The sequence below is a fragment of the Panicum virgatum genome, chromosome 4K (assembly GCF_016808335.1).
Source record: "Panicum virgatum strain AP13 chromosome 4K, P.virgatum_v5, whole genome shotgun sequence".
NCBI classification, from domain to species: domain Eukaryota; kingdom Viridiplantae; phylum Streptophyta; class Magnoliopsida; order Poales; family Poaceae; genus Panicum; species Panicum virgatum.
The window spans coordinates 21034403-21059951 of record NC_053139.1 but is presented as its reverse complement, the minus strand read 5'-3'; the positions used below and the strand labels follow the sequence as shown (position 1 = coordinate 21059951).

Sequence of the window (25549 nt, the reverse complement as noted above, 5' to 3'; positions counted from 1 at the left end):
ATCGCAAACAAGTCACATGAACACAAAGTGAAGCTCAGAAACACGGATACGTGGGGGTGCCGCCGTATCCGATACGTATCGGATACGGATACGCTGCAGATACGTTGGGGATACGTATCCAAGCCGTATCGGTGTACTGGGCTGTATTGGGCCGAGAAACTCAAGATTGGATACGTATCTGTGTGTGATACGGCCCAGTAGCCCAACTCCATGGGCATATCCTCCCCTGCCCTGCCGCGTCCGCCCGCCCCACGCCCGCTTGCGCCAAGGGGTGGGGAAGGAGCTGCTGGGGAAGAAGGTTGAGGGAGATGGTCGCCGTCCACGGGGAAGAATCCCGGCAGCCGCCCCTTCCGCCGCCGCGCGGTCGAGCCCGAGGCGGCCTTCCTGCCCGCACGCCGCGCTCGATCCGCCGCGCCGGTTTGCCGGCGAGCTCATCCTGCCCGACGCCGGCGAGCTCGTCCTGCTCGACGTCGCGCTCCACCCCGAGCTGGATCCGACCGCCGGCACGCGTGTGGAAGGAGCTGCCGGCACGCGGGGAGAAGCAGCTGCCGGTGCTGGCCTCGAGGCTGCGCGCTGCCAGAGAGGGAGGGGCCGGCGGCCGGCCGGGGAAGGGAGGTGCCGGTGGCCGGCCGGGAAAGGGAGGGAGGGGAGACCGAGAGAGAAGAGAGAATGGGAGAGAGAGAGAGAGAGACGGGGAGATGGGAGGGAGAGATAACAGATAAGGATTCATTTTTTTTATTTTGCCCTTTTCCTTTTTCAATAATTATATTTTAGTCCCTAAAACTTCTATTTCCTCACATTCTGATCCCTATAACTTTTATTTTCTCACATTTTAGTCCCTATAAAGGTAATAAATGAATTTTTAAAGTAAAATGCCCACTCTGTTTTTAGGTGTTTTAACTGCTTTTCGTTGTATCTGAGTGTGGCTATTTAATATGCATTATTATCTATTTATTTATATTTTTAGGTAAAACGTATCCGCGTATCGGGTTTTTTTTGGAAAAATGACGTATCCGCATATCCGTATCCTTCCGATACCGATACACGTATCCGTATCCGTGCTGCTTAGAAGTGAAGTTGGCAAACCTGGAAGAACATATGTAGCCCAAGCAGGAACACGTTCTAAAGCACCATCAGGAGTATTAAAATAAACCCTGTACTTGTCTTTATGAGAAATAGTTGGGACATATTTCTCGAGCCATGCTTTTCGACCTTTCCTCATTTCAACCCAGTAAGCAAGGGGAGGTTTCTTCGCTTGAAACTTTTCAAATGATGCTCGATCCGTTACAACATTGAAAATGTCAAACGGCTGTCCATTGTCAATGATATCATATGAAGGAGACAAGCTTGACGAGTCAGCCTTCTGCAAGGATTTCCACTCATTGTATCTTGTTTGGGCATCAGGAATTTCACCTAACTCCTCCTCTGTTTGTGGACCATTTGGGCCAAACATTTGTTCATATAGCTTAACAACCATCTCTAACTGAGACTTGCGCGACCTGATTTCTCCAGGTTCCCAATACTCTTCTTTCATCCTATGCATTATTTCTTCAGCATCAACACCATTGTCACCTTTGTCATAATCATCCACATAATTGTATTCCTGGAAAAAATATTCATCTGGTTCTTGCCCATCTCTGAGCTTATCTTCAAGTATGATAAACCAATATCCAAAATCATCATGTCCTAAATGACCTTCTCTGGCACAGTTTTCAGTTGGCGACCACTCATTAAAATCACCAACCAATGAACAATAGCGAGCACCTGCATGGCAATTCTTATTTCAATAAAGAATGTTGTAAAAGATGTTCAGACAACAATACAACCATCAGTTCATCACACAGTCAAGTAAAATTATGGATTCAATGTAACTCATATAACATGTTCAGGCTAACAACAAAATAGGAAGCGTAAAAAGGATAATTTTGAAAAAGAAAAAGAAATCTCTAGTACAATAGCTCCAAATATATGCACATGCAAAATAATGTATTGCTTAAATAACAACTTCAAGTTCAAGCTAACCAAAACAACTAAGAAGTAGAGGACAGACACATTCTTAAGATATTGTTTTTATTTAAATGCATGTAAACAACCCAAACATATACAAGGAATCTAACAATCTAATGAGGGTTCATTGTGTGCTGAAGCTTTCAGCTCCAACCACACTGCTGGAAATGTAACCAGGTTTGACAATTGTCACACAATCTTAACTAGCAACAAACTTGTTCTAAAAATGACCCCATACCTGGAGCCCATTCCATGAAATCAATGCGGTGCTGTCGATGCCGGTGCATGCCCAATAATTCGAACCTAGGAGAGGAAACACAACACAAACAAACCACTTGCCACATCAGCGGATCAATCCATCAATCCGCCAAATGACCTATTGGGGAGAATGAAACTGAAAGTCTAATAGGATAAGGTAGCGATGCACTTACCCAGAGGACGCCTCTTTCAGATCAATAAATCGAGAGCACAACTCCCATCTGCGGTCCTTCAAAGCCTTATGCCTGGCAATAATCACACAATAAGCTAAGACGATCTTCCACCTTTTCCCAACAGATAAGAAAGAACAGCCTATCAAATATCAACTTCCCACCCCGCTATTCAACAATTCAAACCAAAAAATATTGCACACCATTTCAGTCAAAAATCCCAATGAGTTTCCACAGGGGAATTGCTCGAAAAAAAAAAAGTTTCCACAGGGGAAACTATGCGAACCAAATTACCATTGATTGTTTGATTCCAACAAACTCAGTAAAGGGGAGACCGGAGAAAGGAGGCTGGACTCGATATTGGCGAGGAAAGAATCTGCGTGCCTATTCCTGCACTGAAACCATAGCCTGGAGCACGTACCGGTCGCGGAGGAACTGGGCGAAGGCGCGGTCCGAGACGCCGAGCTTGGCTAGGAAGCCCACGGGGTCGACGACGTCACCTCGGCCGCCGGGGCGCTGCGACCTCTGCCTCTGCTGCCGCGGCCTGGGCGGGCGGTCGCGCGGCGCGGAGGAGGAGGAAGACGAGTCGCAACGGTGACCATGCCGCCGTCCGGGGCGAGGGCGACGGCTGGTTGGGAGGTCGGCGCTGCCCGCGAGGGGTGGGAAGCGGCTGGCGTCGACGAGAGCGGGAGGGGGACGCGGGGTCATTAGGAATAGAGGGCAGGAGGCCATAGTTTCGACGGTGGTGTCGTGGCCAAGCAGGGAAGGGAGGACGGACGGCCGGGAACCGCGGCGCGCTGAGGGGAGCCCGCGACCGAGAAGCCGAGGACACCCGGTGAGGGGTTTGGGGAGGGATAAGCTTCCAGCAATCCAGCGTACACCAAAAAAAAAAAGGAAAAAATCCAAATCACTACCTGTACTATTAGGAAAGTTCATATAACCCTGAACTGTAATACCGTTTACTTAACCCCTTTATTTTTCAAAACCAGTGTACTATTCATCTTTGGCTCACGTCTAATACGGTAATGCTGACTCGGCGGTGGTTGTGATGACCAATCATGCCATACAGGCTGTCCAGCGTGTCAACAATATTTGGGCACAGAAAACCCCCTTCTGAATTGGCATAGGCCATTTTTTTTTTGGAGAAAAGGGGTCTCCCGTTTACTTCCATAGAAAACAAATGGCACGGTCTACAGCAGTTTAGGCAAAGCGTATTCGAAAGCGCGCCAGCTAAACAGAGCGCAAAAAAGAGTTTTCAAACTCCTACATAATCTAATGAAGTGGCTACCGCCTCCCAGTTTTCATCCAGCACAACCGCCGAAGCCGGCGTGGTCCATGCCTGGGAGGGATCTTCAAACCCCACACCGCAGGGGAGTGGACAGGCTGCACACCTTTGAAGCTCACCACAGCAGAGAGATTGTACCGAAAAGATGTCTAAGGAGTTAAAACTCCATATAGTAGAGTCACAATCACTATTAAAGGTGATTGACTCAGTAATGTTGCAGATCTCATACCAAAGGTCCATGCCTCTAGCCGAGACTGTTTCTCCTGAAAGTGAATTTTAGGTTCCTCCCATCCCATGCCTCCGCTATCGTCATACCCTTCTCATTCACAACATCATATAAAGGCCAAAACTGGATGGCTAAACTAGAGTTACCAAACCAGTGGTCCTCTCATAACCCTATGGTTCTACCATCCCCAATCTCCCATTAGTACCCCATTTTAGCTGCTTTTGCCACCCAAAGGACACCTTTCCAAAAAGGTGAGGCCTCAATTTCTTGGCAGCAGAACAGGTTGGGATCTTGAGCCCTATATTTACTGTCTACTATCTTCCTCCATATGGAATTCGCTGACCTATGATACCTGGCTATCCAGGAGGCTAGTAAGCACATATTCAAGAGCTGCAAGTCATGAATACCCAAACCACCATGTTCTTTTTTCTGGGCAATCATTTGCCAATTAGCTAGGTGGTATTTTTTTTCCTCCATCATGGTTGTCCCAGAAAAAGTGTGACATTTGTGAATTAATGGCTTCAATGGCCCACTTGGGGAACTTGATTACAGACATCAAGTAAATCGGGATACTGGATAAGCCGGACTTAAGCAAAGTTAATCTTCCCTCATAAGAGAGAAGTTTCCCTTTCCACCCTGCCACCCTCTTCACTACTTTGTCCACAACCGGGTGAATGTCCTCCCTTCTTAGTTTTTGGTAATGGATGGGGCACCCCTAAGTATTTGAAGGGAAAATCTCCTTTTTTTTGCGGCAGAAAAGTCTAGTGAACTGATTTATCTCCTCCTCCTCCATACCAATACACATCATGTCACTTTTCTCATAGTTTATCTTCATCCCAGAGAGTTGCTCATTGTTGACGCTCGATAATGACTAATTTCAAGTGTCAACTATCGTGCAAAAGTTGAGCATCGAAAGGAATAAATGTTAGCATAGGGTTATTTATTAACGAATTCCACAGATGCTAATCTGAAAATGTGTGGAGTTGAATTCTAGCCAAAAGTACAGGAAATTAGCAAATATGATCCAAGGTATAAATGGCCAATCAAGCACAAACAAGCCTAATGGCCAACATAGCCCATTTGGCGGCCACACAAAAGAAGGAGATGCATCCCATGGAGCAATGACACGTCAGTAATCCAAGGCGATCTCTTCTCGACCAATCAGACGCGAGCGCGAGGATACATGGGCCCACCAGAGTGGTGAAACCGACTTATCAGAAGCTATCCCACGTTCCAAAGTAATAAGAGCCCACATGGAAGTCTCCTGGTCAAAGGGGAGGCCGGTTCACGCCAACCCATGGTCGGCCGACCAACCCGGTCGACCGACCGGTCCAGCGGCCACCGCCTTACCCCTTCCACGTGAAGGCCCTCCATTGGTCCTAGATGTCGGTTCAGCCAGGCTTCAACTCAATCCACCGCGTCAAGACCAGTGGCTCCCTACTATAAATAGTAGAGGAGGGGGTAAGAAATGAAACATCTCACACATCAACTCTCTTCTCACTTTTGGAGCTTGAGGGCTCATCCTAGGTGATTTAGGCAGTCTAGGGGTGTAGGAGAATAGGAGTAGAGGTACTCAGGAGGGGCGCTGGTAACGGCGCTCTTCTCCAAATTGTATTCGCGACTTTCTTTCTTAGAATTAGAGTTTAAGTTCAAGTACTAGTTTATCGTTTACGGGATCAAGTGTTCACTAGTGAGTAGTGAATGACTCTAGAGTTAGGCTCCTGATAGAGACGGATAATCCTGGTCGCCTCTAGAGTTAGTACGAGATAGCGTAGACGTGGTGTCAAGGCTAGCTTTTACCACTTGGTTGTTTTGTATGCCCACGGTTTGTAGAGGTAGCCGGCAGGTGGTGACAGCCCTGTCCGTTGCCCAGTAATCCTCCACGTTCTGTTACAAATTAGTACACAGTTACCGAAGCATCTGGCTTAATTAAGTCAGGGGAACCCAGTAGCCCAAAGTAAACGACGACTCTAGATCTTGTCTTATGCTGAGTTCTAAGCCTTAAGAAATCCTCTCAACCCCTTATCTTTTTCAATAGTGTGGTGTCCTTGGATGAGTTAGAGCCTTAGATAGTATACTCATGTTCCCCTGTGGATACGATACCCTGAAATACTCTTGGGTGAAAGCCTACGACGATATCCGTGCACTTGCGGATTTTATTCGTGATGCTATGAAATGTCAACAAGATTTCTGGTGTCGTTGCCGGGGAACGACAGCTATATTATCTTAGGACCTAGTTCGTCCTCATATCTTTTTCTTTTTCCTTGATTCTATCTTTACCCTTGCTACCCATGGAGCAGCTATCCTTTCCACAGCTCTCTACTCTAAGGGCCGAGTTCTCTGATCCATCATCATCTTCCTCATCTAGCTATGAACTCGACCCTGACTTTATAGCCATGATTCAGAAACGACCCTTCTCTGGATCAATGAAGATCCCCTTGAACATTTGCAAGAATTCGAGGAACTGTGTTCGAGCTTGGTAATCCCAAGCATGACACAGGAAACCTTGTGGTGGAAATTGTTTGCTTCTCTCTCATTAGGAGGGAGAAACAATGGTACACCCTCACGATAGGGAGTATGAGCGGTGATTGGGAAGAACTTCGAGCTGACTTTTGTCACTCGTTCTATCTCACTAAACGCATAAACTCCCTACCAATTGACATCCTCGACTTCGAGCAATTAGAGGAGGAGTCCATAGGTGCAGCTTGGGCTAGATTTTTACACCTTTTGGCATCTAACCCAGACTTATATATACCCGATGATGTATTATTGAACATCTTTTGGTCGGGTTTAGACATCTTCGATATCCTCGATTTTGATCTTCTCATAGGCTACCCACTTGAAAATTCACTCACATCTCATCAAGGGAGCCTAGCTAAACTGCTTAGGGAGACTTCTTTTGCCACTGCTACTTCTTGCTCATAAAATCTTTTGGCAAAGCCTCTTCCCAAGTAGAACTCGCTCGAGGAGAAGGAGCATACATATCCGTTCGTATCATCCGAGCCCGTTCTCCTGGAAGTTGCAAAATCTTTTGAAGAGTACGACTCGGAAGATAGCCTTCACTTTTGTGAAGATGAACGTTCATCATCGCCCTCGAATGAGTTTGAGCCTCTTCCCGCTTGCCTACAATATGTTGTTCTCGACCTTGATCGAGATACAACTATGATCTTTCACGATGCATCTCATGAGATGGAGAATCAATGGGCCATAGAATTTTGTGAGGCGCCAACTCTGGAGTCCAATGAAAAGGATTCCAAAAACGAGCATGGGACCGTCATTTTTGAAATATCATGCTCATTCAATGCCACTCCAGAGTCAGGCATGCTTAGTGCACCGTCCACACATGAGGACTACAACCACCTTATGGTCCTCTTCTGCAAATTTTTCAGAAGGTTGGTTGTAGATGTATATGTTTATCGTAAACATTGCAGATTTCGTGGGTGCACCGTGGCACTAACCTTGTAGCTAGTTGCAACAATTGGTGGTGAAACAATGACCCATCACCAATGATGGCTGCAAGAATTTTTATGGTCAAGCTTATGACCACAAAAATAAAGCACTACCGGGAGATAGCCCGGATTATCATTTATTTATTTCCTTTTCAATAAAAAGCAAGAGCATGTTCTATGACGTAGTCTTCCTTCTGGTATTTTTGGTCGCTAACCATTCCAGGTGGAGATCGAAAGAACGATGGACAGAAAACGCCTATGAACATGAGAGCTACACCAACTACAACGCCTCGATATGTCTTGATGGAAGAACAACTACAGAAGGAGATTTGAACTCCACACACTTGAAGTTTTGTTGCCCAGCAATGCAAACTCCAAGTGTGAGGGAGGCATGTGAGTACCCCGAAGTAAGTTCCTTTCTCAATTCATATCTTGTTTTGGAATTGGTGCTAGTCCTCGCATCTTGCTCTAAAAAAAGAAAAAAAAATAAGAGGAGTTTCCATGGTGACAATATTGTCTTCATCAACAAGACACCATGGTAAGTGCTCCAATGTCCTGCTTTTGACATTAAACAAAGCCATTCCAGGAGGTCGCCCGAGGATAACCAGGTTCGTGCTCATGCCTATCTCCTCTTAAATAAAGTTTAATCATGCTTCATGCTTTCTTTATCTGTTCTTGTTTGCTCTGGTTTGAATGTGTGTTGCAAAACACATTCATAGACCTTTTAAATTAAGCATGGTGCTTAGGTTAAAATGTCCTCTTCAGTTAAACTAGGCTTTCTATCAAGTTTGATTGACGTTCCTAGAGTTAATACTTTTATAGATATTGGTTGTATGTGCGGACTAATCCATGGAGGAAAATCTTCAAATCCAAAATGGGTGAGTCATTGAGCTGAACTTAAGCGAAAAGGTAGGCCAAGGTAATGGATTAATGATTGTGCAGTATACTCCTGTTGACGCAATCTTAATTCAGCCTTGCTTGAGTAAGTTCCATGGTGAGATTAAAATTTTAGTTTCAATAAATTTTAGAGCTCCCTGGTTCTTAAAACCGGTAAAGCCTTTGTTTTGTTTCTATTTTTTGTTTTTAAATAAGCACCAGGTACAAGCATAAGTGTAGGGGAGATCTCTCGGAGCTTTGATGCACATACACTCGAGATCACCCCTAACACGTGCACAACACAGAACGAACCAACACGCAAAAGGCCAAGATGAACTGGTGCTAGCATTGGTCGGCAGAAACCAAGGTTTAGCCAACCAGTACTACCCCTGTTCGTTCTTCATCGTGACGGTTTGTGCACTCTAACCCTCACTCTCCCCAACCTATGAGTTTAAATGAGAATCATTGCAAATCATTAAAATTAAACTCAAGGTTATTCTCTGGTTTTGTGCTACTCTATGATTGGCTTGCATACTTTTTATTCTTTGCTAAGCCTGAGCTTGTGAATCATATCTTAGGGAACCCATAATCGTTAGGTTGTTGAAAAGTGAGATATGGTTTGATGAAAGAATTCTTGGTTTATCTGCTTATATCTGGGAATTTTTTTATCAAAAAGAAAACCTCCATAGCTTTACAACTCCACGTGTTTGTTCTACCAAAGCCATATGTTGATCTTCATGATACAAACTTTATACATATATGCCTTGTTGTTGCTTTGAGATTCATCAAACTTTGTGACCCTAGTGAGATGTCTTTCATACTTGCTTGATCAAGATCACGTGCACTCCACCAACTAAACTTCTACACTGTAAGTTAGCTATCCTACTCCATCCATCCACAAAATAAAACTCCATATCTAATGATCTCTCTCTAGTATCACTCAAAAGAGGCATGGGCTATAAAAAAAAAAGAGAAAGAAAAGATGGCATGCCCAAGAAGCATAACCCAAAAAATAAGGGACACATGAAGGTCCTAGTGTTGAAAAAAATTTGGACACATGAAGGTCCAAGAAAAAAATATATACATATATATAGCCATGTCCTTATGTTATCCAAATAAAAGGGAGAGAGATCCATAAAAGAAGTATTCTATTTCCACCATCCACCCTCCACACATGTGCACAATCTTGATCAACTTGTTTGATATGTCATCTCCATGGATCCAATATTTGATTTTGCAATATATGTGACATAAGAGCATGCTTCCATTTCACCTACCATGAGCTCCACATAAGCTATCTTTAGTAGTAGGATGAAAAGAGGCAATGCCTTGGTGAGGACATATACACAATGAGCGATATGAGAGATCCTATGGAGAAGTAAATCTATGGTTGGTCTTTGCAAAAATATTTCCAAAACCCCCAGTCATATAACAGGGGAGTGGAGGAGACTGAAGTCAGCATCGTTCCACTCTTCAACTTCCCAACATTATGGTAGACACATCAAAATTCATAGGTAAGGGTGAAGCTTAGAATAATCTGTATGCAGGTGCCATATCATATGGAAGTCGGGGTCCGCCTTAGTTCTAGCCTTTACTTGAGGACGAGCAAAGAACTAAGTGTGGGGGATCTTGTTAACGCTCGATAATGACTTATTTCAAGCGTCAACTATCGTGCAAAAGTTGAGCATCAAAAGGAATAAATGTTAGCATAGGGTTATTTATTAACGAATTCCACATATGCTAGTATGAAAATGTGTGCAGGTGAATTCTAGCCAAAAGTACAGGAAATTCGCAAATATGATCCAAGGTACAAATGGCCAATCAAGCACAAACAAGCCTAATGGCCAACATGGCCCATTTGGAGGCCACACAAGAGGAGACGCAGCCCATGGAGCAATGACACGTCAGTAATCCAAGGCGATCTCTTCTTGACCAATCAGACACGAGCGTGAGGATCCATGGGCCCACCAGAGTGGTGAAACCAACTTATCAGAAGCTATCCCACGTGCCAAAGTGATAAGGGCCCCACATGGAAGTCTCCTGGTCAAAGGGGAGGCTGGTTCGCACCGACCCATGGTCGGCTGACCAACCCGGTCGGGCGACCAGTCCAGTGGCCACCGCCTTACCCCTTCCACGTGGAGGCCCTCCATTAGTCCTAGATGTCGGTTCAGCTTCAACTCAATCCACGGCGTCAAGACCAGTGGCTCCCTCCTATAAATAGTAGAGGAGGGGGTAAGAAATGAAACATCTCACACATCAACTCTCTTCTACTTTTGGAGCATGAGAGCTCATCCTAGGTGCTTTAGGCAGCCTAGGGGTGTAGGAGAATAGGGGTAGATGTACTCAGGAGGGGCGCTGGTAATGGCGCTCTTCTCCAAATTGTACCTCTACGAGAGTGAGGGAAAGTTGGGGGAAGTGCCGAGTCTGTCGGCACTCTTCTTTGCCTGTACCTCTACGGATGCTTATCAATCATAATAAGTATTCGCGACTTTCTTTCTTATAATTAGAGTTTAAGTTCAAGTACTAGTCTATCGTTTACGGGATCAAGTATTCACTAGTGAGTAGTGAATGACTCTAGAGTTGGACTCCTGGTAGAGACGGATAATCCTGATTGCCTCTAGAGTTAGTATGAGATAGCGTAGATGTGGTGTCTAGGCTAGCTTTTACCACTTGGTTGTTTTGTATGCCCATGGTTTGTAGAGGTAGCCGGCAGGTGGTGACAGCCCTATCCATTGCCCAGTAATCCTCCACGTTCGGTTACAAAATAGTGCACAGTTACCAGAGCGTCTGGCTTAATTAAGTCAGGGGAACCCAGTAGCCCGAAGTAAATGACGACTATAAATCTTCTCTTATGCTGAGTTCTGAGCCTTAGAAAATCCTCTCAACCCCTTATCTTTTCAGTAGTGTGGTGTCCTTGGATGAGTTAGAGCCTTAGATAGTATACTCACGTTCTCCTGTGGATACGATACCCTGGAATACTCTTGGGTGAAAGCCTGTGACGATATCCGTGCGCTTGCGGATTTTATTCGTGATGCTACGAAACGTCAACACTCATAACAAGCCAGAATCCATTTAAAGTGTTGAGCCTTCTCCAAGTTATTCTCAAGGAAAAGAATGGTGTCATCGGCGTATTGCAAACTGATTACCCCTTATTCTAGCACATTGGATAACTGTCCAGAAATAAGACTTTGATCTGCTACTTTCATAAGCATTCTAGTAAATACATCAGTAACGAGGTTGAAGAGGAGGGGAGACAGAGGGTCTCCTTGCCTCAACCCTCTCTCAGTCCGGAAGTATTTACTATCTTCATCATTAATTTTAACGCAGAGAGAGCCATCCCTCACAATATTGTTGATCCAGCATATCCACTTTTGGCTAAAGTCTCTAGAATGTAGCATCTCCTCGAGTAACTCCCAGCTCACTCTTTGTATGCCTTCTCATAGTCTAGTTTTAGAATAATCCCACTCTCTCCCCTTTTCACCACCTAATGGATAGTTTCATGGATAGCGACTACACTTTCAAGGATAAACCTTCCTTTAATGAAGGATGTCTAGTTATAGGCAATTAATCTATCACAGATTTTGATCAGTCTATTGTTCAGCACCTTAGAAAAGATTTTGAAGCTACAATTTAATAAGCTGATAGGTCTGAACTTTTTAAGATCCTTTGAATTAGGTTCCTTAGGAACTAGGATAATGGTGGTGTAATTTAGCCTAGCTAAATTCAGCCCACCCTTTTCAAAACTACTGAACATGGCCATAAGGTCCACCTTAATTAGGTCCCAAAAGTGTTGGTAGAAGAGGAAATGTAGCCCATCAGGGCCAGGAGCTCCATCAGAGTAGGACCCAAACACTGCTCTCCTCACCTCCTCCATTGTAAAAGCTGGGTCCAGCTCCAAATTCTCCTCTGGGGTTATCCGTCATCATTATTCCAAAAATTGTCTCTTAGCTTCTGTTGACGTTTCGTAGCATCATGAATAGAATCCGCAAGCGCACGAATATCGTCGTAGGCTTTCACCCAAGAGTATTCCAGGGTATCGTATCCACAGGGGGACGTGAGTTTGCTATCTAAGGCTCTAACTCGTCCAAGGACACCACACTACTGAAGAGAAAAGGGGCTGAGAGGATTCCTGAGGCTCAGAACTTCGGACAAGACAAGATCTATAGTCGTCATTTACTTCGGGCCATCGGTTTCCCCTGGCTAAAAGCCAAACGCTCCGATGATTGAGTACTATTTTGTAACCGAACATGGAGGATTACTAGGCAACGGACAGGGCTGTCACCACCTGCCGGTTACCTCTACAAACCATGGGCATACAAAACAACCAAATGGTAAAAGCTAGCCTAGACACCACGTCTACGCTATCTCGTACTAACTCTAGAGGCGTACAAGATTATCCTTCTCTACCCGGAGTCCTACTCTAGAGTCATCCACTACCCTTGAGTGGACGCTCAATCCCGTAAACGATAGAACTAGTACTTGAACTTAAAATCTATTTCTAAGGAAGGAAATCACGAATACTTACTATGATTGATAAGCATCCATCGAGATACAAGCGAAGAAGAGTGCCGACAGAACCGGCACTTCCCCCGATTCTCCCTCACTCTCGTAGAGGTACAATTTGGAGAAGTGCGTCGTGACTGGCGCCCCTCCTGAGTACCTCTACCCCTAGCCCTTGCAAGGTAACTCTAAACTCTAAAAGTGAGTGAAGTGTTGTGTGTGTGTGATGTCTTAATTCTCACCCCTCCACTCATATATATAAGAGGGAGCCAGGAGTCTTCTGCCATGAGTTCAGCCCGGATCCTCCTGGAACCACCTTTAACATTGAATGAGGAGTTGACACATGGAAGATGGAGGTCGGTGACGCCAGAACCCGGTCGGGCGACCATGTTGGTCGGCCGACCGGTTTTGGTGGCGAACCGGTCCCAAATTTGACCCGAAGGATGCTAGGTGGGCCCCCATTGTATGTATGGGTGTAAGGGCCTGTCTTAAGTCTATTTGGATGCTTTGGTGGGCCCATGGATCCTTGTGAATGCGCCTGACATGTGTCCAAAGCCTTTGTCGAGATCAAGCTGGCAGAAGGCGCAGCAGTGAGCCCACATGTAATCAAGATGGTTGGTTACACATAGAGGTTGGAGAAGCTGGGCTTCCCACTTGGCCAAGAGTTGGCCACTGATTTCATTCTTACCTCTTTGCCGCCGAGCTATGGTAACTTCATCTCGAACTACCATATGCACGGGGCTGAAAAAGGCCTAAATGAGCTGTGCGGCATGCTCAAAATAGTAGAGAGTGACATCAAGAAAAGCGCAAGTGGCGGCCATGTGATGGCTGTCCAGAATAAGCCTAACTTCAAGAAGAAAGGTTCTTCTTGGAAGAAGATGGGTAAGGCTAAGATTGTGAACCCCAAGCCGAACCCAACTCCCAATGCTAAATCTGTACCAGCTGCAGATAAAGAGTACTTTCATTGTCACCAGCCAGGACACTAGAAGAGAAACTGCATGCTGTACCTAGCCTCGTTGAAGAACCGTTCTTCCAACACAGGTACGCTTGTTGTTCATATTACAGAAATATTTCTCGCTGATTCTCGTGTTAATTTTTGGATATTTGATACCGGATTGGTTGCTCATATTTGCAATTCGATGTAAGAAATGACAATGAGTAGAAGCGTTGAAAGAGGAGAAGTTGACTCCGCGTCGGCAATAATGCAAGAGTTGCTGCTTTGGCCGTCGGGACGATGCAACTTCACCTCCCGTCAGGATTTGTCTTGGAGCTTAATAATTGTTATTTTGTTCCAAGTTTAAGTCGAAACATTGTGTCTCCTTCATATTTGACGAATGATGGTTATTCTTTTGCAAGTGAAAACAATAGTTGTGTGATCTCTAAGAATAATATGTTTGTGTCTTCTGCATCTATTAAGAATGGGCTATTTGTTTCAAATCTTGATGATTCACCAATCTGTAATAGAAGTGTTGAAAAGCCTCGACTTAATGATTTGAATCCTACCTATATGTAGCATTGTCGTCTCGGTCATATACGTAAAAAACATATGAAGAAACTCCATACGGATGGGCTTCTAACTTAGTTTGATTTTGAATCATACGAGACATGCGAAACTTGTTTGCTAGGCAAGACGACCAAGACGTCATTCACAGGTTTTTCAGATAGAGCATCGGACTTGTTGGAACTCATACATACTTATGTGTGCGGACCAATGAACTCGACTGCTAGAGGAGGATTTTAATATTTCATAACTTTTACTGATGACTTGAGTAGATATGGTTATGTTTACTTAATGAAGTATAAGTCTGAAACCTTTGAAAAGTTCAAAGAATTTCAGAACGGAGTTGAAAATCAGTGTGGCAAGAAGATTAAAGCTTTACGATCTGATCGTGAAGGAGAATATCTGAGCCACGAATTTAGCAATCATCTGAAGAGTTGCGAAATTGTTCCACAACTTACGCCGCCTGGAACACCTCAGAGGAACGGTGTGTCTGAGCGACGTAATCGAACTCTGTTGGATATGGTTCAATCAATGATGAGCTAGTCGGACCTGCCGTTATCGTTTTGGGGTTACGCTCTAGAAATAACAGGTTTCACACTAAATAGGATACCATTTAAATCCGTAGCACCATATGAGATGTAGACTGGGAAGACTCCCAGTTTGTCTTAAGACTAGTGGAGATGCATGTGTCACAGGCATGTGTTTAAAGTGGAGATATTTAAAAATGATTGTTGCGCGATGAAATAACCAATGAGAGTGAAAGGGAGAATTTGCAAAAGTATGATTAGAGGTGGGCAGTTAAGTGTAAAATTACCCAATCCCTATGCCCCTTAGATGTTGATCTTGTGACCCAGATTAGAAGTTTCCACGCTTGCACGAAGAGATTAGTTTGTACCTGATATGCCTTGTGATCAGTTGTCTTAAATTAAAGGGAGCAAGTTAACATATACATGCTATTCATCAATATGAATGCAAGTGCCATATAAATCATGACCATCAATCATCATGTGAAGCAAAGGAAAAATATGATCATACAAAGAAGCAAATAAGAAAAAGATCATAGAAAGATTAGCTTGATACACAAGTTCATCACGATAACATATACAAGGAAAATCTGTGGACCAAAAGAAACACCAGCGAATTATATTGACTCATCACTCTCCTTAGTTGCGTGGATCAGGTGGAGGAATCTGGATCAATTAACCCATAGGAGCTCCGCGCCTATCCTTTTATCGCGTTGAAGAAATATAGCAAGGAAAAAAAATCTGATGCACTCGTGCCCATGATTTTCAGCAGCTCTCGTCCATGATCTCTGCACTGAATGTAAAATATTTATGAAACCTAGGAGATATCTGTACCACTCTAATAGTTAAACTATTGAAACAACTATGTATCTCTGCAATGAGACAAAAACATTAACTTCACGGGAAAGGTAGCAGAAAGGATTCAAAACAGGTGACATACCATAAGTGGGCAGCAGAACCGCACCTTATATCCATGATGACGACAAGGAGCTGAGACATTTCAATCAAGGTAATCAATAGAACTATAGAAGACACCAAAAATTTGAGCACCCATTATTACCATAGCTCAAGCAAGCATGAGAAGCTAACGAATTGCACCTTTATAGGAAGGCTGCAATCCATTTTCTATCAAATGGCGTACCCCAATCTAGCTTCAAAAGATATCTTCACCATGATAAGTGGCGAAGAACTATGTGTAGCATCACCGCCTGTTCTTCCGCTGCCATCACTGGCCATTGCAATATGTAGTTACTGGGATCACCATGACAAGTGGCGAAGAACTATGTGTAGCATCACCGCCTGTTCTTCCGCTGCCATCACTGGCCATTGCAATATGTAGTTACTGGGATTTTGATTACAGGTAGTCTGAAACCAAGCCTCTCATGGAAGGTACTATTCGTAATGGCCAATTCCTCAGTGTCTAGACCACCTGTTCTGTATCATAAGAATTTACCAGACTAAGTGCCTGCAGCTATATATGTTTTAAAACAAAATGGGGAAAATAATTTTTTAGGACATGTGACTATAATAAAAGGCAACAATTATAGTAAGAAAGGTGTGATTCATGGGCATTGGGCAGTGTTCATGATAATTGCAACATTCTGCCGGTGGACAAAAAGAAAAGGTATTTGAGCCCGATGACACGATAGCTTTCATTTTTTTGTCATCAAGACATGATTCCAATTCGATTGTTGCAATTTCCATGTATACTAATCTGCACTCTAAATAAATGCTAAGTCGCTAACCCTACATCTGTTCAACATTTAAAACTCAACACAGTAAGAAGCACATGCCTGTTAAAGATGAGACAACAAAACAGAAGCTAAGCATTCACCTGACGAGCGGAAGCTTTTGAAATCCATGAGGGGAGTAAGCAGGGGGTATTGTTTAACGCATCGTATGCGGTCTCCTTTGCTTTGCCACAATCCACAACAAAAATGATATCATTTATTGTAATACTTGCTTCTGCCATGTTTGTGGCTAGGACTACCTTCCGGACATTAGGAGGTGGCTTCTCAAATATTAGCCTCTGCGACCAACAAGATAGAAACATACAGAAAAATATGCCTTGTGTATGATATGCATTTAGGCAATATATGCATCAGATTTAGTGACATGATTGTAGTAGTATAAAGAACATCACTATGATAAACCAGATTATAACAATTACCTGCTCAGCAGTAGCCATAGAACCATGGCATGCAAGCAGCAAAACCCTATTTGGATCACCTAACAATGGATGTGCTTTCAGTTGATCCTTCAAGCAACTAATATCGGTCATCAAAACTAAAACAGCACCAGGTCGTTCTTTGCGACATATGTGGCACAGAACAGCCTCTATGAGGTTGAACAAAATGCAATCAGGATTCCAATTTGCTAGAGAATCTCGCGTTCTGGAACCATATTCAAAGCTTGAATTTTTCAGGGCATCCTGCATAGTACATTAATATTATTTGAATAGTGTTGAGCAGGGTTACATTCATTGACCTCTGTTTTGGATAAGTACCTCAACACCTCAACAAGTGTAGTAATTTGATTTTTTCCTTTTTCTAGGCAGAAGCTGTCTTTGAGTTTTCCAGACTTTATCTTGGCCATAATCATCAAGTTAGTTGCTTGAGGTCAACCCATAGCCTGACTTGTCCAATATATCTTCCAGAAAATGTGCCCTCACCGGATGTGTGAATCCCTGAATTAGCATTCGAGAAAACAAAATAGTGAAAGAATCAGTACAGCTTCCTCAGAGTTAATGAAGGATGGAAAAGAACTATTTATACAGTATTTGAGTGATTTCGGTACAAAAACACAGTAAATCACAGGAATGTGGATAGTTGGGGCTCCTCCAAAATAACTTGAGAATAGTTACGCATTTAGAGTAGCACTCTATGTTTTTAAAGCGGAAAGGCGAGGCGAGGCGACATGCCACTGCTCAGCCACCAAGGCGCTTAAGGCGCGAGGCGAGGCAACGCCTTACTGACTTCATAATGTCCATAAACAAAACACTCTGGCACATGAAACAAAGCAATTAACATATAAAATAGAGCACCTAATGTCCTAATCAGGGTAACACTCCAATCAGCTTCTAATCAAAGAATAAAGACAGATATAGGCTATTGGGCTGCTAGTCAACGGTCCACTCACCACTTAGCCCAACCAGCCCAAACTTACCCTATAGCCCCCTGTCCCAACTCACGTGCTTGCAGAGTCACGCACACAATACAGCCGGCGCCGTCCTCTCTTGCGGCTTCTCCCCTCCCACAACGCAACGCCGCCACCGCCGCCACAAGTCGCCTGCCGCCTGCTCGTTCCTCCAGCCTGCTCCGCCGCTCACCGGATCGACCCCAACTCCGGCCAGATCTCCTCCCAGCGGCACGATCTTCCTCGTCCTCGCGCCGCTCCGGGAGGTGGCCCCTTTTCCGCCTGCAGGGTCGTGCATGAGAGATTGCACTGCCGGGAGCCGCCGGCTCGCCGCGCGCGGGCAGGGTCGGGCTGCGCGGGAAGGGGAAGGTCTGTTTCTTCTCTCAATCCCTCTTCCCTATCTCTTGATGTCTCAATTCTTTCCCGCGCGGCAGGCGGACGGCGGGAACCTGATTCTTTCCGCGCGGGAAAGATTGGGGCCGGGCTCTCTCGGTTTTCTGCGAGTGAAGCGTCCGCCGCAGCCGCCTGGGCAGCGCTCGGACGCCTGCCTCGTCAAGGCGGACGCCATACGCACGGATGGTTAAGCGACCCCGACGCCCCAACTTTTTTACCGCCTGGACGCCTAGGCGACGCCTTAAAAACAGAACTAGCACTCATCAATATCAACCTCAAATCACGGCGCCGTGATAATAGATCTTTCAGTGCAATCAATAGGGAATCTACAAAATAAATCAGTGCAATAACAGAGCAATGTTATGAACTGAACATAGATGGAACCTCAAAGGGGGGAAGGGAGCAATACCAATATGGTATCTAACCTTCATCCATGCCCTTTCATGTATTTCATCAACAAATACATTAGTCACACCATTCAAGTTTCGGTCACTCAGCAATCGTCTCAATAAAATGCCACTGGTGCAGAAAAGCAAATGTGTGTCTTTTCCCTTAACTCCTTCCAATCGAACTTTATAGCCAACCTATTAAAAAAGCTAGTATCGTATGCAAATACAATGGAGAGAATCTAGTAACGAGTTTTGTCCTTATTCCTTACACATATTACAGACGAGTTACAGTAGTGAAGTTGACAAAAACAATTGAACTTACCGATTCACCAAGGCTCTCTCCTCTCTCAGTGGATACTCTCAGTGGATACAAATTATGTTACAGAAGGCCCCTCGGCCAGACTATTTCCGACTCCAATATAAATTGAGGCAGCTGTGTTGTTTTACCACATCCTGTCTCCCCAGAAATTACTATAACCTGGCGTTGCACAAAGGTGCCAGAGAAATAATAGGTTACTGGGTAAATAATAAGGGTAAATAATAATGGGACTATGGTCTCATAGTCATTAGATGGTATCCAGGGCATTTTTCAAGCTTGCATACCTGATTCCATGCAATGGCTGCCAGAAGCCTTTCTTTTTCCTTGTATGCTGGAAGTGATTTCCGAAGCTCTAGCATCTTAAAACCTTCTGGTGAGTCCTGTTTCACAAGCACATCACGAAATTGTTACAAAACAGCAGGCATAGAGCTATGCATGCTGCAGAAGGCTTTTGTAGACTACCCATGTCTTTTCCTAACCAGATTTCTAATGCCACCTATCCAGATAGGTAATTAGCATATGACAGTTTTTACATGTGTCTGGTAGTCTTGATGCCAAATAGCAATTGCAAATGTATACAGAACAAGGTTGCCAACCTGAAGTGATTAGTTTACAACATAGAACACCTCTGGTTTACAGCATCTACTGTTGCATGATCAAATATTTATATGATGTTCACTTTCTTAAGTAACCAACTGGAAATTAAGAGAGAATGAAATACAAACCTGGAAGGCAAAATTTTCTGTTTTCACGATCATAGGCAATAATTTCACAGTCCAAGACAAATGATTTGACTGTTGGCTTCCGGAATCTGCGTTGAGATGCTACGATAAGATGGACGGGAACTCAAAGTGCAGGAGAAAAACATAAATTTGGCTTGATAGTTCTTGAGCCAGTAATCAGATTATCAGATTAGTTTAAAAAAGCTTATATAAGTGGGCGTACATAAGACAAACACAGAAGGAAATTGCTTCAGCTTTAATGAACACATGCAAAATTAACTCAATATCTCCACCATATATAGGAATTCATGACTGACTGGCAATGCTAGGTACAAAAATGCCATACGCTATAGAGGTCTGCCTCAAAAGCAGAAAAGAAGAAAGGTTGATAAAACTTTGCAAACAAGACAAGCACTCCACCTGAATTATAAATATAACCAAAATTTAATGCATACAGAATCAGAGGGAAAAAGACCATAAATACCAAAGAAGCCTAGATCTTTTACCCGATAGAGCGTGGAAAACCCTGCTGCTTAGTTTTAAACCCTACGAGAGTGACTTGAACCTTGAGGTACACTCCATTCCTTCATACACACCAGCCAGGTAAATAATAACTGTATCAAATCAGTTTCCTAATAGCAAAAGCTAAATGCCAAAAATATCAAATGACTTCTAGAAAGCTAACACTAAAACTGAACACATCTCAGAGCCTATCAACATCAAATAGACATAGTGGACAAAAGCCACCTCGTTAACATCCATCTGGTCAGTGATCCTGCGTTCCAAGAAAAGATCAGCACTGCATCTAAAAAAACATGGAACACTAATCACAACTCACCACGGCACCAGGGCAATTTTCCCAGTGCCGTTGTCGAGCGTGAATTGCACGCCAGCCTCCATGTTCACCAAGCTCAGCACTCTCCCCAGAACCCAAACCTAAACGCATGAAATTGGGGATTTTTCAGAGGAATGCAGAGTTAACTGAAGCCACACGGATGCAACGCTAGGGGGGACTTCGAGGCGTGAGGGGGCTTACGTTGGTGGTGTCGACGCCGTCGATGGAGATGACGGGTCGCCGCCGCCGGCAGCATCAGCGGCCGCGGCCGCGGCGGCGAAGGAGCGGGCGATGTAGCGGACGGGGGCGGGCACGCATCCGGAGAAGCGGGGGTCCCACGACTGAGAACGGAGAGGCAGACAGGGTTAGGATTCGGCAGAGAGGGGGAGTTGGAAAGAGGGGTCACGAGGGTCACGGACCTTGGCCGGGGAAGGAGCGGCGGCGGCGGCGGAGTCTCGGGTGGGGCGAGGCGAGGTGCGGGGCTACATCCGCCTACTGACCCGATGCATACTCTATATGTTGAGTGGATCACACATCTGTTAAATAATTTCCTTGCATTTTCATCATCGCTTCGTGCAAATGCTGCAACCAGAGTTACTAGCTTTCTGTGACTGCCCTTTTTAAGCTGGTCTGATTCGCTTTCCACATTATGGAACTATCTTTGGGAATACAATACCGGATGAACAATACCTGCCGAGTTACACTACCCGAGCTACAGTACTAATGCAGTAATTCGAATTTTGGCTCGGCCCATTTTGACCCATTGGGCTGGGATGTTAGAATCACCCACCCCTTAGGATTCGACGTTCTTGTTTTGCCCCATTTTGACCTATTGGGTTGGGATGTTACAATCACCCACCTGCCCCCCGGCCGGGATAAAATCTAATATCTATTCTGCATGTTGAGTGGACCACACCTACTAAATAATTTTCTTGCACTTTCGTCCTCGCTTCGCGCAAAATGCTGCAGCCGGAGTTACCAGCTTCTCGTGACAGCTTTTTTAAGCTGGTCTGGTTCGCTTTCCACAGTATGGATTTATCTCTGGGAATACTGTACTGGATGAATAGTACCTAACCTACAGTATTACTACAGTAGCTCGAATTTTGGCCCGACTCGTTTTGGCCCGTTGTGACCCATTGGGCTGGAATGTTACAATCACCCACCTTTTAGGATTCGACGTCCTCGTCGAACCATCAAACCAGCTTACCTATATAGGACAAAGGACCAGGATCTCCTCTATTAGCCACGATTATATGTCCTAGTGCCAATCAACACATGTATACGTCCGTGCGTTCAGTGCCAACGGCGCATCCCAGATGCCCGCGCATTGACCCGCCACGCGCCCGTGACCCACACCTACCCATGAAACCGCGAGAGTCGGCTCTGATATCACTGTAACGACCTGGCCTGGGATAACGGCTAAAATCTATTCTGCACGTTGAGTGGACCACACCTACTAAATAATTCTCTCGCGCTTTCGTCCTCGCTCGCGCATAAGGCCGCAATGCGGAGTTACCAGCTTCTCGTGACCGCCTTTTTTAAGCTGGTCTGGTTCACTTTCCACGGTATGGGGCTATCTCTGGGAATACTGTGCTAGATGAATAGTATCCGCCGAGTTGTAGCACTCGAGCTACAGTATTACTACAGTACTCAAATTTTGGCCCGGTCCGTTTTGGCCCATTTTGACCCATTGGGCTGGATGTTACACCTACGGCGCGTGCGCTGCCTCAGCGTGGATGGGGAGGGGCGGCGTCGGCGTAGCGACTATATATCGCGCGCGTGATGATCTAAGGATCCATCACCTAAAGCTAGTTAGTGGGCTGACGAGATTGATTTCAGCCTAATAACACTTTTATTGGTAGCATGTAGTAAGCAGATTTGCTGTCCATATTCATATATATATATATATGCACATGCGTTACAAATTTACAACTTTTATATACTGACGCATGCATCCATGCACGATGCAAATTTACTATGAAGCATTTATTTTTATTCTTTCTTTTTTCTTTGCTTTTCTTTCTTATTATTACTAATTTACACACTGTTTTTTATTTTTATTTTTACTTTTTGCATGTGCATGCATGCAGACGATGATTGGGGTCATGTGAGTAGTTTTTTCTTCTTTTTTCTTTTCTTATTCTTTTTCTACATTCTTTTCCTTTTCTTTTTATATTTTTTATTTGTACGCATGCATATATAAAATATTTTCCTTTCTCCTTTTGTTTTACTTCTTTTCCTTTTTTATTTGTATCTTGACTTTTTTATATTTTTTAAACTTGTTTCTACTTCCTTTCGTCATTCCATGATTGTATATTATTAAATATATCTTTAATTAGATTATCTACTATACAAACTATATATTTATGATGAAAAATTATGCTTATAGAATAATATTATTACAATATAGATGCATTTGTCCTCATATAAAACTATTTATCATCGTATTACTAAATTTTCGCAACACCATATTATTTGTTCACTTTATAGATTAAATTATTCCGCGATGTTGACTAATTTGTTCATGATATTTATTTTTTATTATTATCCTATACAATCAAATGTTCGCCATGTATAATATTTTATTCGTTGTGTATTATTATTTGTTGGTTATGCTTAACCTTTTTGTTCGTATAAAATAATCAGTTGTTCGTTTGGTTAAAATATTTATTCTCAGTATCCAAAATTCCTTATTAAGCATTTAAAAACTTTGTTCGTAAAAAAAATGCATTTTAAAAATTATCGTACAAACATAGGCAAGTGTGATCTTGTTTTGAAAATTTTATTAAAAAAGATAATAGTGCAATTCAAATTTTATTTTGATGCTCAGTTTAATACTTGTAGTTTTTTTTTGTTACAAATTAGCAAGCATGTGGGTGACATCATCGGTTGCATGGGCAGAATCTTTTCTTTAGATGGAAGCATATCGTGTAGTGTTAATAGGCTTAATTACGGCCCAAATTACTATCCAGAGATGCGCTTAAGGCGATAGTTTGAGGAAACATTGCCTCTAGCGATATGTAATCGCACCCCGGCGGCGTAGGGGTGGTGCCGCTGCGAGAGGGAGGCGGCATCGTCGGGAGGCAGCGTCAGGGTGAGGAGGCGTGCGGTAATTCTGGTAGGAAAAAAAAAGAAAAGCTGTAATCAAGCGCTGCGTGCGGTGATTGTGGACGAAAAAAGGAAAGCGCCGGCGGTGGGTACAAGCGAGCGGGTAACATAGGCGCGGTGCCAAAAACTTTTCAGTTTTGGCATAATCATTCTCCTTCACTTTGTGAGAGGTGTTTTGTGACAAATGGTCTTACATGTGGGCCTTCAAGAGGTGTTTTGTGAAAGGTTGGGTAGATTAATCTATACTATAAAGAATCTTAATTTTTAAAGTCACCATCCACCAAAAATTTTTCTACCCACCTCTTACATTTCCCCTCGCTGTCCCCATCTGTAAGTAACATGGACAAGGAAAACTAGAAGATCATAGAAAAAAAAAGTGTTTCTAAAACGTTTCCCAGCGTTTTGCCCTTTTTTCTCACCATCTGCTGCCCCACCCTCCGCGCGTACCCGCCCGGTATCGTCGCTAGCCTTCTCTACCCTTCTCTACCCCCTCCGTGTACCCGCCGCCAGCCTTTACCTGGCCCTCGTCGCCCGCCGTGCCCAAATCCGCCCGTGAATCCCGCCCGAGGATCGCGGCCGGCGTGATCCCATCCCAATCCCGTCAGACTTCCCGTCTGCAGTCGCACCGCCGCCCCTCCTCTCCCACCGCCCTCCTCATCGTGTGCAGGCCGCAGTGCCGCTCCTCAATCCCCACCATCGCCTTCCTCCCCGTCCGCAGGCCCCAGCGCCGCCCCCAGCCCCATCCATGGCGGCCGGCGGCTTGGAGAGCAGGGGCGGACGGTCGGCGGAGGCATCTCGCTCGCCTAGCGGCGGCACAGCACGGGGCCACGCGACGACAGCGCCCGCACCAGCGCGGCGGCGGAGGACCCCATGGCCGCAGGCCGCCGGCGGTGCCCCCGGGCCGGCGAGACCTCTCCTCCCCGGCCATCTCCCATCTCCGCTCGGGCGTGGTGAGGCGGAGGCGCGACGGCCGGGCCTCGAGCTCCTCTCTGCTCTCTGCTGTCCCAGGCCATGGAGGTCGTGACGGTGGTGTGGCCGGGCCCTGCGCTCGCAACCGACCTCCTTCCCCCTCACCTGAGCGTGCGGCGGCCACGTCCCTCGCGGCGGGGCTATGGCGGCGGGCCGGATCTCTCTCGCGGCGGCGGCTCCTCCCTCCCCTTCCTCTCCATGGCGGCGGCCCAACCGCGCGGCGTCGACGCCGTGCTCCTCCCCGTTGTCCAGGGCCGGCTCGAGGCGGCGGCGGAGGCGGAGGCCCACGCAGCCGCAAAGGAGGAGCGTGGCGCGGCACAGCGCTTCTCTGATGTGCAATATTATTTCAGTTGTGAGTTGAAGAATAAGGTCCAAATGATTTCAATGGCTACTAGGGATAGGAGAGGAGGTGGCAAGCAGCATGGGTAGCTTCATGAAGATGATGAGGTTGGTGCTGGGAGACGGATGCACCACTCATAGTGAGGGTGATGAATTTCTCCGTCCTTATCCAAATTGCATCTTGATTCCATGTTTCTGGGTCTTCGCTGAGTTCCTCCAGGCGACTTCACTATTTAAGATCCGAAGAACATAGAGGGGCCATGGACGTGATGTTCATTTGCACAGGTACTTATTTGTAGTTCTTTATCTGGCTTGAATTGATGCATTATGGTAAGGTTAATGGCACAAGCACGTAGGATGTAATCTAATTAGTGACAAGCATTTCTGCAAGTGTCCTGTCAGCATTAATAGACCACGTCTTATCTACTATAAATTAGTTTCTGCCTTTAACTTTTGTAAAATTTGAATTGAGTTTACTGGCAACCTCTTGAGTCGGCTAAGATAAAAAAAAATCAAGGAATCGGAAGTCAGTAGATATGGTTCG

General features: G+C 44.9%; 1 protein-coding gene and 1 pseudogene across 15 annotated transcripts in view; both read right to left on the bottom strand.

Moving 5' to 3' along the window:
• Nucleotides 1–3422, bottom strand: part of LOC120703462 (1,4-alpha-glucan-branching enzyme 3, chloroplastic/amyloplastic-like) — a 48583-nt gene extending 45161 nt beyond the window's left edge. For 12 of the 14 annotated variants that reach the window (XM_039987555.1, XM_039987558.1, XM_039987557.1 and 9 more), the window contains exons 1-4: nt 2857–3422; nt 2439–2510; nt 2246–2310; nt 1087–1764 (exon numbers count right to left, since the gene is read on the bottom strand). In XM_039987555.1, the coding sequence (XP_039843489.1) occupies nt 1087–1764; nt 2246–2310; nt 2439–2510; nt 2857–3371 (1330 nt within the window). In that variant the 5' untranslated portion in view covers nt 3372–3422. The remainder of the gene's footprint in view (nt 1–1086; nt 1765–2245; nt 2311–2438; nt 2511–2856) is intronic. The other 2 variants (XM_039987559.1, XM_039987560.1) reach the window with 2 other exon arrangements.
• An 11789-nt stretch (nt 3423–15211) lies between these two features.
• Nucleotides 15212–19086, bottom strand: LOC120702013 (annotated as a pseudogene). Its single transcript, XR_005686291.1, has 6 exons — nt 19036–19086; nt 17303–17482; nt 16967–17227; nt 16631–16825; nt 15737–16230; nt 15212–15589 (listed from the first exon to the last, which is right to left on the bottom strand). The product of XR_005686291.1 is annotated as a DExH-box ATP-dependent RNA helicase DExH3-like (transcript).
• Nucleotides 19087–25549: the final 6463 nt, after the last annotated feature.